We start from the raw sequence: 15,658 nt of genomic DNA, 5'->3' as shown, positions 1-15,658 counted from the left end.
GTGGAAAATGTGACTGTGCACCCAGTTATCCAACAACACTGGATATTCAGGCGTGGACAATGGGTTTTACCCCATCTGTACAGTGAGGAGGGCATATGTGTTTGAAATTAGCTTCATTAAAAAAAACACAAAGTCATAAGCAGCCTTTGCTGTAATTTGAGATGAATTGTAAATAGGCATTGATTGAAGAGGTTCTGTATCCATGAAGCCAATTGCAGCCTTCAGACACTTGGAACAAATCACTCTTGCATGAGCATCTGGAACATTAAAACTCTGAAGTGAGAAAAGAGACCAATGTGTCATTAGCCCATTACCGATATCCCTGCCACACCATTGCTTTAAGGAGTTTTGCAGCCAAATGTCAAGTTACACCCAAAACAAGTTGCTCCACCCTCCCTCTTGTGTCAAGATTAGATTGAGCTATTTGGATGTGGAAGATGAGGTGTTTGTGAGGGAAGGGCTCAAATGGGACAGCAGCGCTTCACCTTCCTTATGGGGGGGGTGGGGGTGGGGGGGGGGGTGCTTAAGAGGTTGTCTCTCCTTCTAGCCAACCAGCAGTCCCTTTAAGAGCCATTGGTTAGACCACATGGTGGAAATTGCCAGGATATGTGAAGCATTCACTCCTTGGTCTAGGCTGCTGATTTTCAGGTAAAAGCTATAGCACCAGGAGGGTGGGTGGAAAAGCCCACCCACTTACTGACACTATGGAAAATTGCATCAGACAAGCCTTGGGTGTCACTGAGCTGGGGGAGTGACATGACACTGTGGACTAGTGCGCAGTCAATTCCAGCCCCGCTTGACCCAGAGTCCCAACACAGGTGAAATGAGATTTTATTGAAATCACCCAATGTCCTTGGTTGAGCCCAATAAACTACAGTCACCAGGTTTGTAACTTTAAAACACAAGTAACCTTTTATTATGTACTGTGTTATTAAACGGACAGAAAATGTAACTGACTATTTACTACCCCTTTCCCCCACCTCCTTCCTAACTTGCTCCACTCTTTATACACACACACAGGCAAACAACACAGAGGGGAATGGTTGGGGAGATAGAAGGAAAATATAAATAACAATAAAAGGATAAAGATCCTCGATGCACTGGGATGACTTCCAGTCAATGTCTTTCTGAAGTTCAGGCTTTTGTTTTGGTACTTTTAAAGATGGTTTTCTCTGGAAAGAGAGAAAGAGAGGGCGAGTGGGAGAATGGGAGAGAATTTCTGCAAAGTTCTCAGAAACCATCACACAGGAACCAATCTCTGACCACTGTCAGGCAGAACACTACCCCAAGTGGGCGGCACGATAGCACAGTGGTTAGAACTGTTGCTTCACAGGTCCAGGGTCCCAGGTTCGATTCCCGGCTTGGTCACTGTCTGTGCGGAGTCTGCACGCTCTCCCTGTGTCTGTGTGGGTTTCTTCCATGTGCTCCGGTTTCCTCCCACAAGTCCCGAAAGACGTGCTGTTAGGTGAATTAAACATTCTGAATTCTCTCGCTGTGTACCCGAACAGGTGTCGGAATGTGCCGACTGCTCATAGTAACTTTAGTGCAGTGCTAATGTAAGCCTAATGACAATAAAGATTATTAATATTATTATTACAATCGAACTGACTCCCTCCAAAACCTGGTTCCTAAGATCCACTCAGTGCTGAGGAGCCTGGTTTCTCCTCTCTAAAATATACGGTGTTCCGGCAAACAGGTTGTTTCTGCTGAGTCTTCTGCTTAAAGGCGCATTGCGATTATGGGTCCATGGACCGAAACCATAAAACAAAACAAATGAGAACAATAAACAGGAAGAACTCTTACGTACCTCCCTCCTAGAGGGATGAAATGTCATTGCCAGGAAGTTTCATCACCAGGTATGTGACGCAAACCACAAAACGCACATCCATCCATTCATCCTTCCTTTCCTACTGCATAAGTTCCCCCAATCCTATATCTGCCAACGATCAGCTGTTAAATTTGTGACAATGCATCCGCAGTAATATTGTCCTTTCCTGGAGCATGCACAATTTTTACTTTGAAAGGTTGCAAAAATAAACTCCCAACTGAACGATCTTTCATTCCGAGATTTTCATTTTTCCACAAGCGCAGGCGGATTATGGTCCGTATGGATTAAGCCTTACTTATCATAAATCAAAACCGTAAAATAGAAGCAAAGAAACGGGAACAAAGGAAATAAACAGGATGGAATGCAGTGAGTGGCACAGATTTCCAGACACATTTTCGGGCAAGAAAGCAATAGCTGACAGTTAAAAATCATTCTTATTCACATCTGTACCTCCTTGAAACTCAGTAAACAATTCCAATAATACCTATGTAACTTTTGCAATTTGTTCTCAATATTTATCAGTACAGCTTGCTCATAAAGGTGCCAGTTGATCCTGAATCAGTTATATTTAGCTGTTTTACACTGTCAGGACAGCATTGCAAGATTTTATATATTCTCAGCAGACAATTGCAATGACAATATATGTGTAAGCATTCTTAAGGGTTCACTGGGTTGTTTAATCATGCGGGTCACAGTTGAACTCATGTTCCAATTCGCTGTTGACATTAAAGATTTATTAGTACAAAATGATAATGCAAATAAGTTCTTGTGTGGATTCAAAAATGCACCTTCTCTTTTATTTAACTATAAGGAAAGTTATCTTTGCTGTTGAATCTTATTGGGATATATTTTCACGTTGGCAGGGCTTCAGAGGAATAAGGGGTAATCACGGAACCGATGGACCTCCAGGACCACCTGTAAGGAAAGCTACCACTCAAAAGTGAAGGGCTCACTTTGAGTTGGTTATTTAGTTCTCTGTTTTTGCACAGCATGTGACGATGCTACAGGCAGTTATCTTTTCTCATTGCTCAGTCCTGATAGACTAATTCAGAACGTTAAGCCTACAAATCGGCAATGCTCAACATTGTGGCCAATTGCCTTGGCCCCAAACTCTGGAATTCCCTTCCAAAACCCTGCCCACCTTTCTTACTTCCTTTTAAGTTATTCCTTATAACATCTTAGGCCACTCTGTTTGGTCACTTGCCTTAATATCTTTTTGTATGCCTCGTTGTCAGTTTGTGACTAATAATAATTCTGCGAAGCACCTTGGTAAGTTTTGTTCTGTTCATAGGGCTACATAAATGCAAATTAGTGTTTTATTTTTAAGTGATAGCTTTAAGGGTAACTGGGTGCTAGGTAACTGATTTGGGGGCTAGAATTGATACGATAGAGGTTGTTCTTTAGAAGTTTGAGTTGTATTGTTGGAGCAGTCTTAAGAGACTCCTGAATCAATTCATGATCGAAGTGTTTTCCAGGTGTCGACATTCAATTCTTCTGCTGAGAAACCCCAAAATGTTTCTTTGCTTTGGTAATTAGTCGCCAGCTGATGTAATCACATTCAAGGTCTTGCATTCCAACTATTTGAGTTGTTTTAAATTGTGGAAAATATCGGCCTTCTTTTTTTGTTAAAAGAAGAACTTCACCCTCTAGGTGCATCATTTGTTCTCGCTGTAAGGAGAAACTGTGGAGGAGATTTTATGCTGTCAGCATAAATGGCAATGTGAGCCCAAGATCCTTTGAGAGTCGGGAAACTTGATTCTCGCCGGTGAGATCGCGTTCCCCCAATTTTCCCCGCCTCTCACCGGTGATGTTAGGCTGCCAGACTGGCAGTGCCAAGGTCCCTGCGTGCCAGGCGGAGTTCTAGTGTTCCACCCTGCCCTGTCCTCGACCACTCGAGGATCTCCAATGACCTGTGGAACCCCTCGAGGTCTCGTTACACCTGGTCCACGTTTGTGTGGACCAGTACTAAACAGCGCCTTAGTGAGGTCTCCCAGGTGTGACCATTGAGCCCCCGGCGCCGTGTGAATTCTGTGTCCAGGTAATTAAATGAGCAATTAAGCTGGCATGATCTGGATCTCTCCCGCATTGAGCAAGATCCAGATCTACGTATTTAAATGAGCCATTAAGCTCACTTAAATACGTAGGTCTGAATCTTGCTCAATGCGGGAGAGAACCAGATCATGCCAGGTGGAGCCAGTCGAGTGACTTACGAAGGGCACAGCATCTGGTGCGAAGCTCGATTTTGGGCTCTCGTACGCTTCACCTGTTGTGCCAGGATCCGCACCGGGCCTGAGGAGGGTCACTGAATTGCGCCTGAGAAATTTTTGCATGGGTGTCTCGATTTCTAAGTGAGCTCATCCCCCCCATCCGCAGACAATGTAACCACACTGCAGATATTGGCAACACCCCTCTCCCACCAAGTGCTCACATCCCGCTATGGGGTCACTGAGGGCACCCCCACCTTCAGGGCCTCCCCCTTTCCGTCCCCCACTTTAATGTTTGGCGTCCACCGTGAAGCCGGTTTTTGGGACTCTCCTGCAATGCACCTGGTGCAATGGGTTCGGCGGCGGGCACAAAATGGTGGGAAAGTCACAACACTCTGTCATTTCTTGGGAGGATAATGCTCTAAATCTTATAACATTGCTTTGGTGTGTCATTCTTTCACAGAATCACAAAACCCTGATCTCCCTCAGTTGTCACATTTTGCAATAATCGGCATGTTTATGTTTATTTTGCAACCTTAATAGTAGCCTGCACTGTGGGTCTTGGTCTTTCACACTCCACTCAGTTTTCCTAATGACATTAATAATCTTAATGCAATTTTGCTGTTCCAATGTGAGCAGCTAAACTCTTTCTGATCAGCCATCCTGCCCCTTCATTGTCGTATGTGTGTTGTGTGCAGCAAATATTCTGTAAAAGCAAATGGACGAAGTGGAGGTCTTGTGGTGTGTGGGTAGCGTCCCTGCCTTTGAGCCAGAACCTCAAGGTTTGAATCCCACCTCAGAACATGATGGCCAAGGAAGGTGCGTTCATAACATGGCCAACCAGGTTAGGTGTCAACTGCAAACCCTTCAGACACACCAATGGCTGGTGGTAACAGTGGGAGAGAGTCCCAGTCTGCCATGCTTGATGTGGAGTGGTGCCACCTCGAGTTATGAACCTCTGGAGACCTGCTCCAGGAATAACCAGCTATGGAAACAGACAGAAATCTGCCTTGGTGCACCAGTAGGTGTGGGAAAGGAATTTGGAAAGGAATCAAAATATTCAAAGTGTTTAGACAATTTCTTTTTTTAAACATCATTCACAGGGTCCTCCTGGGTATCCTGGACTTGATGGAATTCCTGGTCAAACAGGAGAAAGGGTAAGCCTAACAACAATTGTAGTACATTACCACAACTGGTCATTCATAGTGTTGCACAAATATTTCATTGAATTAAGAGATGTTATAGACAAGGATGTTTTTGGTCACTTGAGTGTACCAAAAGTAAGTTGATGCTGAGAGGTTCCAAACATGAATTTCCTGCTTCAGTAAGCAATTTAGAAGTGGAGTATAGTTAACAGATAGACTTGAACGTAGACAAGCATTCTTTCTTGTGTCTGCCAAACCAAAGAGCAATGGGTATTATGTACACTATTCTTACAAACTGAACTGCCATTATCATATTTGATAATCATTTTCTTCATTTCAAGTCGACTAAGAACATGCTTACACATAGTGCACAAATTATACATTTTCACAAACTACACAAAATTCCCTTTTTAGGCTGTCAGTAGTTCACTAGTGTCTTGTCGCTGATAATAGTTTGGAATCTGTCATTGGCACGACTTCAAGTCTAGCCTCCAAGGCTGTATCTTTGAACAAACTAACTGTTGTTAAGTTGGTCTGTGACTTTGTTTATCCTTCTCCCTCCCCAGCTAATTGTTGCTAGGCGAGGATAACTCATAATTTATCAAGTGTGTTCTAATATGACACTGGGGCCACTTCAGGAGATATTGGACAAGGAAAAGTAGGTTTTAAGAAGATGGTTAAGTAAAATAAAGCTTGGTTTTCATTGAAAGACAAATATAATGGGTGTCAGAGAGAGAAAGCAGCATTTATAAAGCACGGCTGTTTAGCTCAGGGCTAAATCGCTGGCTTTGAAAGCAGACCAAGCAGGTCAGCAGCACAGTTCAATTCCCGTAACATCCTCCCCGAACAGGCACTGGAATGTGGCGACTAGGGGCTTTTCACAGTAACTTCATTGAAGCCTACTTGTGACAATAAGCGATTTTCATTTCATTTTCATTTCACTATTGAAATTGTAAGTTACTATACAAAGATAAATATTTTCTTGGTATCATAGAACTTGAGTGTTGCTGAAAAAAAGAGACACTTGGTCGAAGTTTTTGTCTTGAACTCATCAGGACAGAACTGCAAGTATACCAAATGAATACTGCTTGAGCAAAGAGTGCTAATTGATTGGCAAGTGGACTGTAATTGGTAGAGGCATTTCAATGGAGAAAACACTAGAAAACACTTGTTCAAACACCCGAGCTGTTTAAATTCAAATTAGGTGAGTTAATATTGGTTGGTTCCATGGGGGAATACATAGATAGAATTTACAGCGCAGAAGGAGGACATTCGGCCCATCGAGTCTGCACCGGCTCCTGGAGAGAGTTAACACCTCCACCCTATCCACATAACCCAGTATGTGTCACCATTGTTTGAACCTGTGTTCATTGAACATGAGAAATTAGTAACTCACGCAGTTTAGTTCAGCTTGAACGATACCACAAGTGCCCAACTAGATGGTGTTACCATGGGAGGCCTGCGAGGCCCTGCTTTTGGTAAAACTTTAATCAGTTTCCATGAGGATCGGGTCGTCGAAGGAATTAACCATAACTTCCTATCCCTATATATTTCCAATATGTAGATGATATATTTGCTATTTTTGAATCTGCAGCTGCTTATAAAAAATTACTTATACACCTTAATGGGCTCCATCCCATCAAATGGACCTTTGAAATGGACCAAACTGACAAGCTCCCTTTCCTCAATATGTTAGTTGAGAAATTTGCCAATGGGTTCTCTACTGCTGTCCACCATAAGCCTATCTTCATTGATCAACATACATATTGGTGTTCCTGCAGTGCCATGCACTGGAAGATTGCCCTTATCCACAACCTCATAAATAGGACCTGGGACATTTGCCCACAAGGCAAGCTTGATGGCAAAATGGGATACATCACAGCTATCCTGCAGGATAATGCCCACCCCTTCTCAAATTATTGCTTGCTATTTATTGTGTAAACTAATAAATGGGCCTTAGAACTTTCAGTCCTGAAAAGTGCCCAGTCTACCACAGAATAACCTGGAGGGATAAGGTGTCTAAAAATGTGATCAACAGATGGAGCAAGTCGTTTCACGCTGCTCAAATGCAGAACAACACGAATGGTATTCTTCACTAACAGGATGCTGCTTTCAAGCCAAAAGGATGTTTCATAGAATTTACAGTGCAGAAGGAGGCCATTCGACCCATCGAGTCTGCACCAGCTCTTGGAAAGAGCACCCTTCCCAACTGCATACCTCCACCCTATCCCCGTAACCCAGTAACCCCACCCAACACTAAGGGCAATTTTGGACACTAATGGCAATTTAGCATAGCCAATTCACCTAACCTGCACATCTTTGGACTGTGGGAGGAAACCGGAGCACCTGGAGGAAACCCACGCACACACGGGGAGAACATGCAGACTCCGCACAGACAGTGGCCCAAGCTGGGAATCGAACCTGAGACCCTGGAGCTGTGAAGCAATTGTGCTAATCACTATGCTACCGTTCTACCAACCACACAAATAAGCAATGTGGCGTATGAATTTCAGTGCCAGGGTAATACCAGATATTTGGGATCACTTGGTGGATGTATCAAATAACAGATCCCTTTGGCTGTTCATAACAAATAGAGTAATAGCCCATGCTTTCAAAATGTAGAACATAATACAGCCCAACATTAGATATGATTCTGCAACTGGACAACAATAACTAAATAACTTTGATTGCGCGAAGAATTAGACCAAGAACCAAATTAAAATTATCAGTCAGCCTTGCAATGTGGGCTATTTACCTGAGCTCGAAGCAACATTTATACGCTCTATCCTTTGAAAGCAGAAAAAATATGTCCAAGAATTGTGCCTTTTTTTCACAAAGTGAAAGCTTGGGGAACAACTGTTCCCTGGTGCATTCCCCATGGCAATGCCTCTGCCAACCAGCGTCCATTTGCCAACCAACGCAGTGGAAAAATCGTTGTTCCTGTTGAAATTTGGTATTCTTCAAGGTGACAAGGTGATTCTGTCCTGATGGGTGCAAGATGAAATGCTTCAACAACATGTGTCTTTTTTTTTCACTGATTTACAAACATTATTTCACATCACATCCAGCCTTATAATCTTATTTATAATCAAAGTGCTCTGATCCAAAGGTTCTTCTTGTTCTCAGTCATCTAAGGTGGAAAGGTGTTAAGGTTCTAAAGTGTATCTCATTAACTGCAAGAATGTTGCAGGACCTTTTGGATTGAGATGAAGACTTACCTGTTTCATTGCTTTGAATTGGGAATTGTTAAATTACATTAATAGATAGGAGAAATACAACTGCAAGTATAAATTTAAACTCGCGAGTTGCAATGCTTATGAGTAATGTGAATTACAATATTCCTGCTTTATATTTCCAGGGTTTTACTGGTAAATCTGGACTCCCAGGACCACAGGGACCTGTAGGCATGTATGTAAGTGAGATTAAAAACCAGTTGTTACATACAAATGAATGAAAGTTGCGTCAATCAAAGCACAAATTGCATCATTAAGTTTGGATTTGCCTCAAAAGCAATAGATAATATTTTGTGCATTAGATGATTGTACGCATAAAATAGGAGAAAATCACCGTTAGCAAGGTAGCCAAAAATATTTTTGGGTGCAGAGGGTGTTCGCTTAATGATGGAGCTGGATCAACGCGACTGGAGCCTTCGCACTTCATATCAAAGTGATTGAGATGCATTCCCCTGTACTTGTTGTGAGCACTTGTGTTAATTTCATGTTGGTCAAGCAAATGAAAACATAGGGTCGAATGTTTAGGATAGCGAGTGCAAGAATTGCTGACTCTCAGAAACCCACTGCCATTTAACGCTCCATTGAACATTGATTGGCAGTTGGTGGGACCTCCGGCTGCCCTTGGAAGAAAATCCCATCTTGGAGAACTTTTGGCCAATCTGATTGGCCAACAGCTCTCCAACCACCTCCAAGCACAGCTCTGCAATGGCCAGAAGAGATTGCCCAGAACTATGTCCCAGGACTGCTCCCAAGGTAAGTCCCGGGGGCAGGGTGGTTAGGAATGCCCTGGAGGGTTGGAGGAAGGGGGAATCATGGGATAGGGAAGTAAGCCAGTGGGGAGGGAGGGTCGGAGCCCCCAAGTCATGGAGGGTAGGGAGCCCAAAATATGAAAAGGCCTTCAGATTGAGACCCCCCCCACCCGCCCACACTTCCCATCCGTGATTGAGAAAAGTTGAAAAATGGATTGCCCGCCTGACCTAGCAACAACCTACAAAATCGCATGGACAACGTAATATTCTGGGCAATAGGGCAGATAATCCCTTGGCTCCATAATTGTTGGCGGGTGCGCTGTCAGTCTGTGTCTGGCCCTGCCAAATACAATTTGTGCGAGTATGGGGAAATGCCGGAATGCCCACCAACGTTTACATTCTTTCTGATTGGGCAATCACCCACCTGGGACATATAAAATTCTGCCCATCATGATAACACCAACTTTGGAGAAAAAAATTTGAAAAACGGCCTCACCTCAAAAATGTGAGTTGCCTGCTGCACACTGATGTTGATGGATCTGATCACTTTTGTACCATATAATTCTAAATGTATTTACTAACTAGACTTATATCTGTAATAATAAAGATGAATTGAGATAGTATCTTGATCACATCTTAAAGTACCTCGCATGTAAGTGCAATGACAGTTTTATGAACAAATAAAAACAGCAGCCATGAGATAGATTTATCACTCCATTCAGCCTCAAAATCACAGAATGATTGGGATGGGTGTGGTGGTTGGTTGGTGGGGGGAAGAGGGGGGGCGTGCAGAGCAGTGATTGCTAATCAAAGGTGATCAGGTAGTCCATGGACATCCCCATCTGGTTTGCAGTGGGTGGTATGCAATGTAGGGGTTTGAAGAGAGCTTTTAAGGTGTGAAGGGGAATCCATAGACAGCCCTCAATTTAGCTTGTGGGTCTTAATGGAGGACCCCTGCTCCTTTTAACCCCACGCTGGACAGTTTTTCCACATACCTCGTCAGTGCAGGAGACCAGCTTCAGCATGGCAGAAACTCCCTGGCAGCATCACCATTTAGGACCCAGTTAAAATAGATTTGGAGTATGTTTAATATCATCAAACCCCAATTTGCATAAACTCAGTGCCTCACCCCCCCTCACCCGGGGGGGGTGGGGGGGGGGGGTGTTGGACTGGGTTGAGTACAGTAAGAAGTCTTATATGACCAGGTTAAAGTCCAACAGGCTTGTTTCAAATCACTAGCTTTCGGAGCACTGCTCTCTCCTCAGGTGAAGGAGCAGTGCTCCAAAAGCTAGTGATTTGAAACAAACCTGTTGGACTTTAACCTGGTGTTGTAAGACTTCTTACTGTGCTACCTAATTTAGGCAAGGACCTCATCTGCCTTCACAGCCCTGCAATTAAATTCAGAAACGGCACGACAGAATAGAGTTCCACGGGGTAAATTAGCTTTTTCAATGCCAATTCACCTCGACCGGGTTAAAATGGGCCCCCAATGTTTCTGTGCTAAAACAGCAGGGGCAAGGTTGCTAGGGATAGAATGTTCAACTGGAGATATCCTTGCTCTTCCTTGTATACGGCTGTGGAACTTTTAACATCCACTGGAACAGAGAGGACTAGGCCTCAGTTAAACAACCCCTTTGAAGGATGACCTCCCCGAAAATATTGTCCTCTTACAGTACTGTGCTGGAGTTTCTGTTGAGATAGTTTCCTCTGGTGTATCACAGTGGAACTTTACTGGATTGTTTGACTTAACAATTTAATTTTGAGTTATGAATCTTGAGCATATAAATTGATTCCAATAACAATCCCCCGGTACAATATCCTCTGTTTAATATACATCTGATCCTGTTGTTATTTTCACAGCGCATATATATTTCACTTCAGGAACACTAAAGATAACATGCATGTGTGAAGATATATGTCATGCCACTGATCCCTACCAGATGTGGATAACCTGTATTCCACACATAGTGCCATTAGAAAAGCTAAAAAGCGGACTGTGATATTGAAATCTCTAAAAGAGCATTAAATTGATGAATGTCTGGTAAATCACATATTAAATCCACTGTGATGCTGTATTGGGTTTATTCCAATTATGATTTCACAGAACCAGCTGCACAGATAGAAAATTAAGAAATATTTAACTCCCGCAACCGAGGTTTAAATGACACCTCCTTTAAAAGGAACTATATACATATTTTGTTAGCGTTGGGAATGAAATTCAAGGTTACAGGGATCATTATTGATTTTTTAAAAAAATATTTTAATTCAACTTTCAACATTTTTACATTTTTACAAAGAATAAATACAAACCCAACACTAACATGCAGCCCCCCCCTCCCCAAACTGCACCCCCTACCCCTTGACGGCAAACAGATCCCCAATGTGTAAGATAAACAAACCCCATCTCTTGTGGAACCCTTCATCTGTCCCTCTCAGTGCAAATTTCACCTTCTCCAAGTACAGGAACTCCACTAAAGCCCGCAGCCACACCGAGCCACAGGGGGGGAGAAGCTGACCTGCACCCCAACAGGACCTGCCGGCGAGCGATCAATGAGGCTAAGGTTAAGACATCAGCCCCTGCACCCGTTTATAATCCCAGCAGGTCTGACAACCCGATTATGGACTCCAGGGGACCAGGCTCCACATCTATGTGTAGTACCTCTGATATGGTGCGAAAAAACTACCCCCAAAATGTCTCCAACTCTGGGTTGGACCAGAACATTGAACGTGATTAGCTGGGCCCCTGCCGCACCATTCACAGCTATCCTCAACACCCTTAAACAGCCATCTCATTCTCGGCTTCATTAAGTGTGCCCTGTGCACACTTTTAATTGAGTCAACCCCATCATACGAGGTTGAGGCATTAAACTGTCACACCATACTCCTTCCTCCAATGCCATCCCCAGCTCCTCCCCTCACTTGGCCTTAATCCCTTCCATGGACAATTTATCGTCCTCCATGATCCTACCTACGTAAACCACCAAAATAATCCCACCCTCCAGCCCCATCACTGACAGCACCTTCTCCAGCAACAAAAAGGACGGTGCCACCAGAAAGTTCAGGAAGACCTTTCTCGAAGTTCCGCACCTGCATGTATCTGAAGCCCCCCCTCATGCTGGAGCCCAAACTTCACCCCCAACTCCTCCAAGCTTGTGAACCGCCCATTCAAAAACAAATCCTTCATTCGGGATCATTATTGATTAAGGTGATGAATGACTTTATAGGATACAATCATCTATCTGTTGTCAGGGGTAGAAATGTTTGTCTCGAGGATGGAATGCCTGCGTCCAATGGTGGAAATCTGAGAATAGATCCACATTCTGGATTTTGATCTCTGTAAAGGGGAGTAGGGTATTTGTGCAGAATTATCGCTCATGAGTTTAAATGAGCGCAGCATAGTCCATGATGAGGTAGACATCATGTCAACTGAAGAAGTGGACTTGATGTCAAATAATAATTTCTCGCCACTACAAGATCTATTGCAGTGACGAGTCAAGGCTCATTTAATAGCACCTTCCAGACCTGTGAACTCGCCTTGAAGATCATGGGCAGCCACCTTCAAGTTCCCTTCCAAGTCACCTTCCATCTTGACTCGGAAGTATTTTGCTGTTGCACCTTTGTCGCTGCATCAAAATCCATGAGCCCCCCTTCCTAACAGCACTGGGGCTGTACCGACCTCACATGGACTGCAGCGGATATAGAAGGTGGCTCATTACCAAGGTGGCACAATAAATGCTGGTTTTGCCAGCGACACCCACATACAATGAATGAACATTCAAAACTGTCCATGTTTGCTAATCATATCAGCTTGTGAAGTAAACATCAACATTTCCATATACCCCACTGACTATGGAGGCGTACAAAGCTGATGTGTAGAAGAGAGCTGTAACTTGCTTATTTCTGGACACTTTTTATTTTACAGCCTTTGCTAAATCAGTGCTGTAAATCCATTTCAGAAATGAGACATATATAATCCATTTTAATATACTCTCTAAATAGACAAATTAATTTACTTTATTGCACACTATTGATATTTAGGTCTTGTCATTTTCCAATCCTGGCATTTTACTCTGGGTTTCTTTGTTTAGCATGATTGTGATGAAAATTCTTAATTTATTCGGCATTTATGTCTTCACTGGTCAGTGCAGAATGTTATTGCAGTCTGCTGATATTTTAGGTGGGAGAATTTCCTTGGAAATTTGGTGGGAATGAACGACTTGTTTGTTACCTGCAGGGATTCCCCGGACCTTTGGGTGAGCGAGGAAGGCCAGGATCAAGGGGAGCCAAGGTACAAGAGGCTCTTTTCCCGTTAATAAGAAGATTTGTCACGTTTGCCATGTTTGAAGAGTGACATGCAAGTCTCGGGCAGCAGCTATTGGAATGTTTCTTTCTGAAATGTTAATTGTGCCTCTCCCAACAATCGTCTGGTTGTCGTTGGCGCTGACCATTACTTCCTTCGTACCTTTATAATTCTTCTATCTTTATGTCCTTTTTCCCCACATTATCTTCTTGCTTGCTCCTTACAGTGAACCAGAACCATACGCATAACTCCAATATCACTAGCCCGCGGTGTACCCTTGCATTAAGAGTTCCAATCTACCTCTTATCCTTCCTCTGAATAACCAAGGGTGTCTTAAAGAAAACACATAAAATGTATATTTGCACAATCCCCAGAATGCTCATTAACTGAATAACATGTTGGCCATGAATTAAGTCAACTATATCGCACATGCTTTCCGGCTTGTGCCTGACGCACTCGGAAGTTTTCAATCATAGGTCTTATTTTTCACAATCTGTGTCTTGACAACTATTTGCACATGAGCTGGGCTATTTTCTTTCAAACTTGAATTTCCTATTTTTAACTCTTCAAATAACCTCATTATCATCGAGGTTTCAGTCTCTTAGAAACCGTGAGAGTTGAAGCAAACCTATTCCCCATTAATGTTTGCACCGTGCTTGTAAATTAAAATGATTATTTTCGGCAATCTGATGAAAAGAAATGAAATGAAATTAATGAAAACCTTGCTGAATAAATGTCACAAAGTGCATGAAGATCAATCTGTTTATATAATCTGAGGTCGAACAAGAGGTTGTTCTTGTGGTTCTTGATTTTTCTTTATTGGTTCATGGGATGTGAGCGTCGCTGGCTGGGCCAGCATTGATACCCATCCCTAACTCCCCTTGAACTGAGTGGTTTGCCACTTCAGACGAGATTTAAGAGTCAGCCACATTGCTGTGGATCTGGCATCGCATGTAGGCCAGACCAGGTAAGGACGACAGATTTCTAAAATGAACTAGGTGGGGTTATACGACAATCAAAATGGTTTCATGGACATCATGGGTAAGATTCTCCGACCACCGCTGGGTCGGAGAATCGCCGGGGGGGGGGGGGTGGGGGCGTGAATCCTACCCCTGCCGTCCACTGAATTCTCCGGCACTGGAGATTCGGCGGGAGGTGGGAATCGCGCCACGCCGGTCGGCGGCCGCTCACCGCGGCCCCCCCCCCCCCTCGTCGTTTCTCCGGCCTGCGATGGACCAAAGTCCTGCTGGTTCTTTGCCAGTCTCGCCAGCATAGAATTGACTAGGTCCCTTACCGGCGGGACCCGGCGGCGCGGGTGGGCTCTGGGGTCCTGGAGGGTGCGCGGGGCGATCTGGCCCTAGGGGGTGCCCCTACGGTGGCCTGGCTCCATGGATGCGATCACGGCCCACCGATCCGCGGGCGGGCCTGTGCCCTGGGGGCACTCTTTCCCTACGCATCGGCCGCGTCAGCCTCCGCGATGGGCGATGCATAGGTGAACCCACCTGCGCATGCACGGGGATGACGTCAGCAGCCGCTGGCGCTCCCGCGCATGCGCGGACTTGCGTCAGCCAGCGGAGTCCCTTCGGCCCTGGCTGGAGTGGTGCCAAAGGCCTTCCACGCCAGTGGCTATGCGCAAACCACTCCGGTACAGGCCTAGCCCCTGAAGGTGCGGAGGATTTCGCACCTTTGGGGCGGGCTGACGCCAGCGTGGTTCACGCCACTCGGTCCCGCCGGGACCCCTCGCCCCGCCGGGTACGGGAGAATCCCGCCCCATTAGACTTTTAATTCCAGATTTTTGGGGGCAGGCTTAGCTCAGTGGGCTAGATAGCTGGTTCGTGATTAAGAACAAGGTCAGCAACGTGTGTTCAATTCCTGTACTGGCCAAGGTTATTCATGAAGACCTGCCTTCTCAACCTTGCCCTTTGCATGAGGTATGGTGATCCATAATGGTGACCTTTAAACCACCACCAGTCAGTTCTCCCCCTCGAAGGGGAAACAGGCTATGCTCATCTGGGACCTTACCTTTACCCGTAATTCAAGATTTTTAATGAATTCCAATTTCAACATCTGTCATGGTGGGATTTCACTCTGCCCGAGGCTTTGGCTTGCTACTCCAGTGAAAATACTACTATGCATTGCGTCACCTTAGATTATTCTTCACTGTATCGATAGCAGTGTGGTGAATGTACTTCACCTAAT

At 44.4% G+C, this 15,658-nt stretch overlaps 1 protein-coding gene across 1 annotated transcript in view; it reads left to right on the top strand.

Moving 5' to 3' along the window:
• The window catches only part of LOC119955647 (collagen alpha-1(II) chain-like), a 120,826-nt gene that overhangs the window by 30,365 nt on the left and 74,803 nt on the right, over positions 1 to 15,658 (top strand). The window contains exons 12-15 of the mRNA XM_038782068.1: positions 2,692 to 2,745; positions 5,136 to 5,189; positions 8,536 to 8,589; positions 13,394 to 13,447. Coding sequence (XP_038637996.1) covers positions 2,692 to 2,745; positions 5,136 to 5,189; positions 8,536 to 8,589; positions 13,394 to 13,447 — 216 coding nt within the window. The remainder of the gene's footprint in view (positions 1 to 2,691; positions 2,746 to 5,135; positions 5,190 to 8,535; positions 8,590 to 13,393; positions 13,448 to 15,658) is intronic.

The sequence above is a fragment of the Scyliorhinus canicula genome, chromosome 21 (genome assembly GCF_902713615.1).
Source record: "Scyliorhinus canicula chromosome 21, sScyCan1.1, whole genome shotgun sequence".
NCBI lineage: Eukaryota > Metazoa > Chordata > Chondrichthyes > Carcharhiniformes > Scyliorhinidae > Scyliorhinus > Scyliorhinus canicula.
This window is presented reverse-complemented; position numbering and strand designations above follow the sequence as displayed.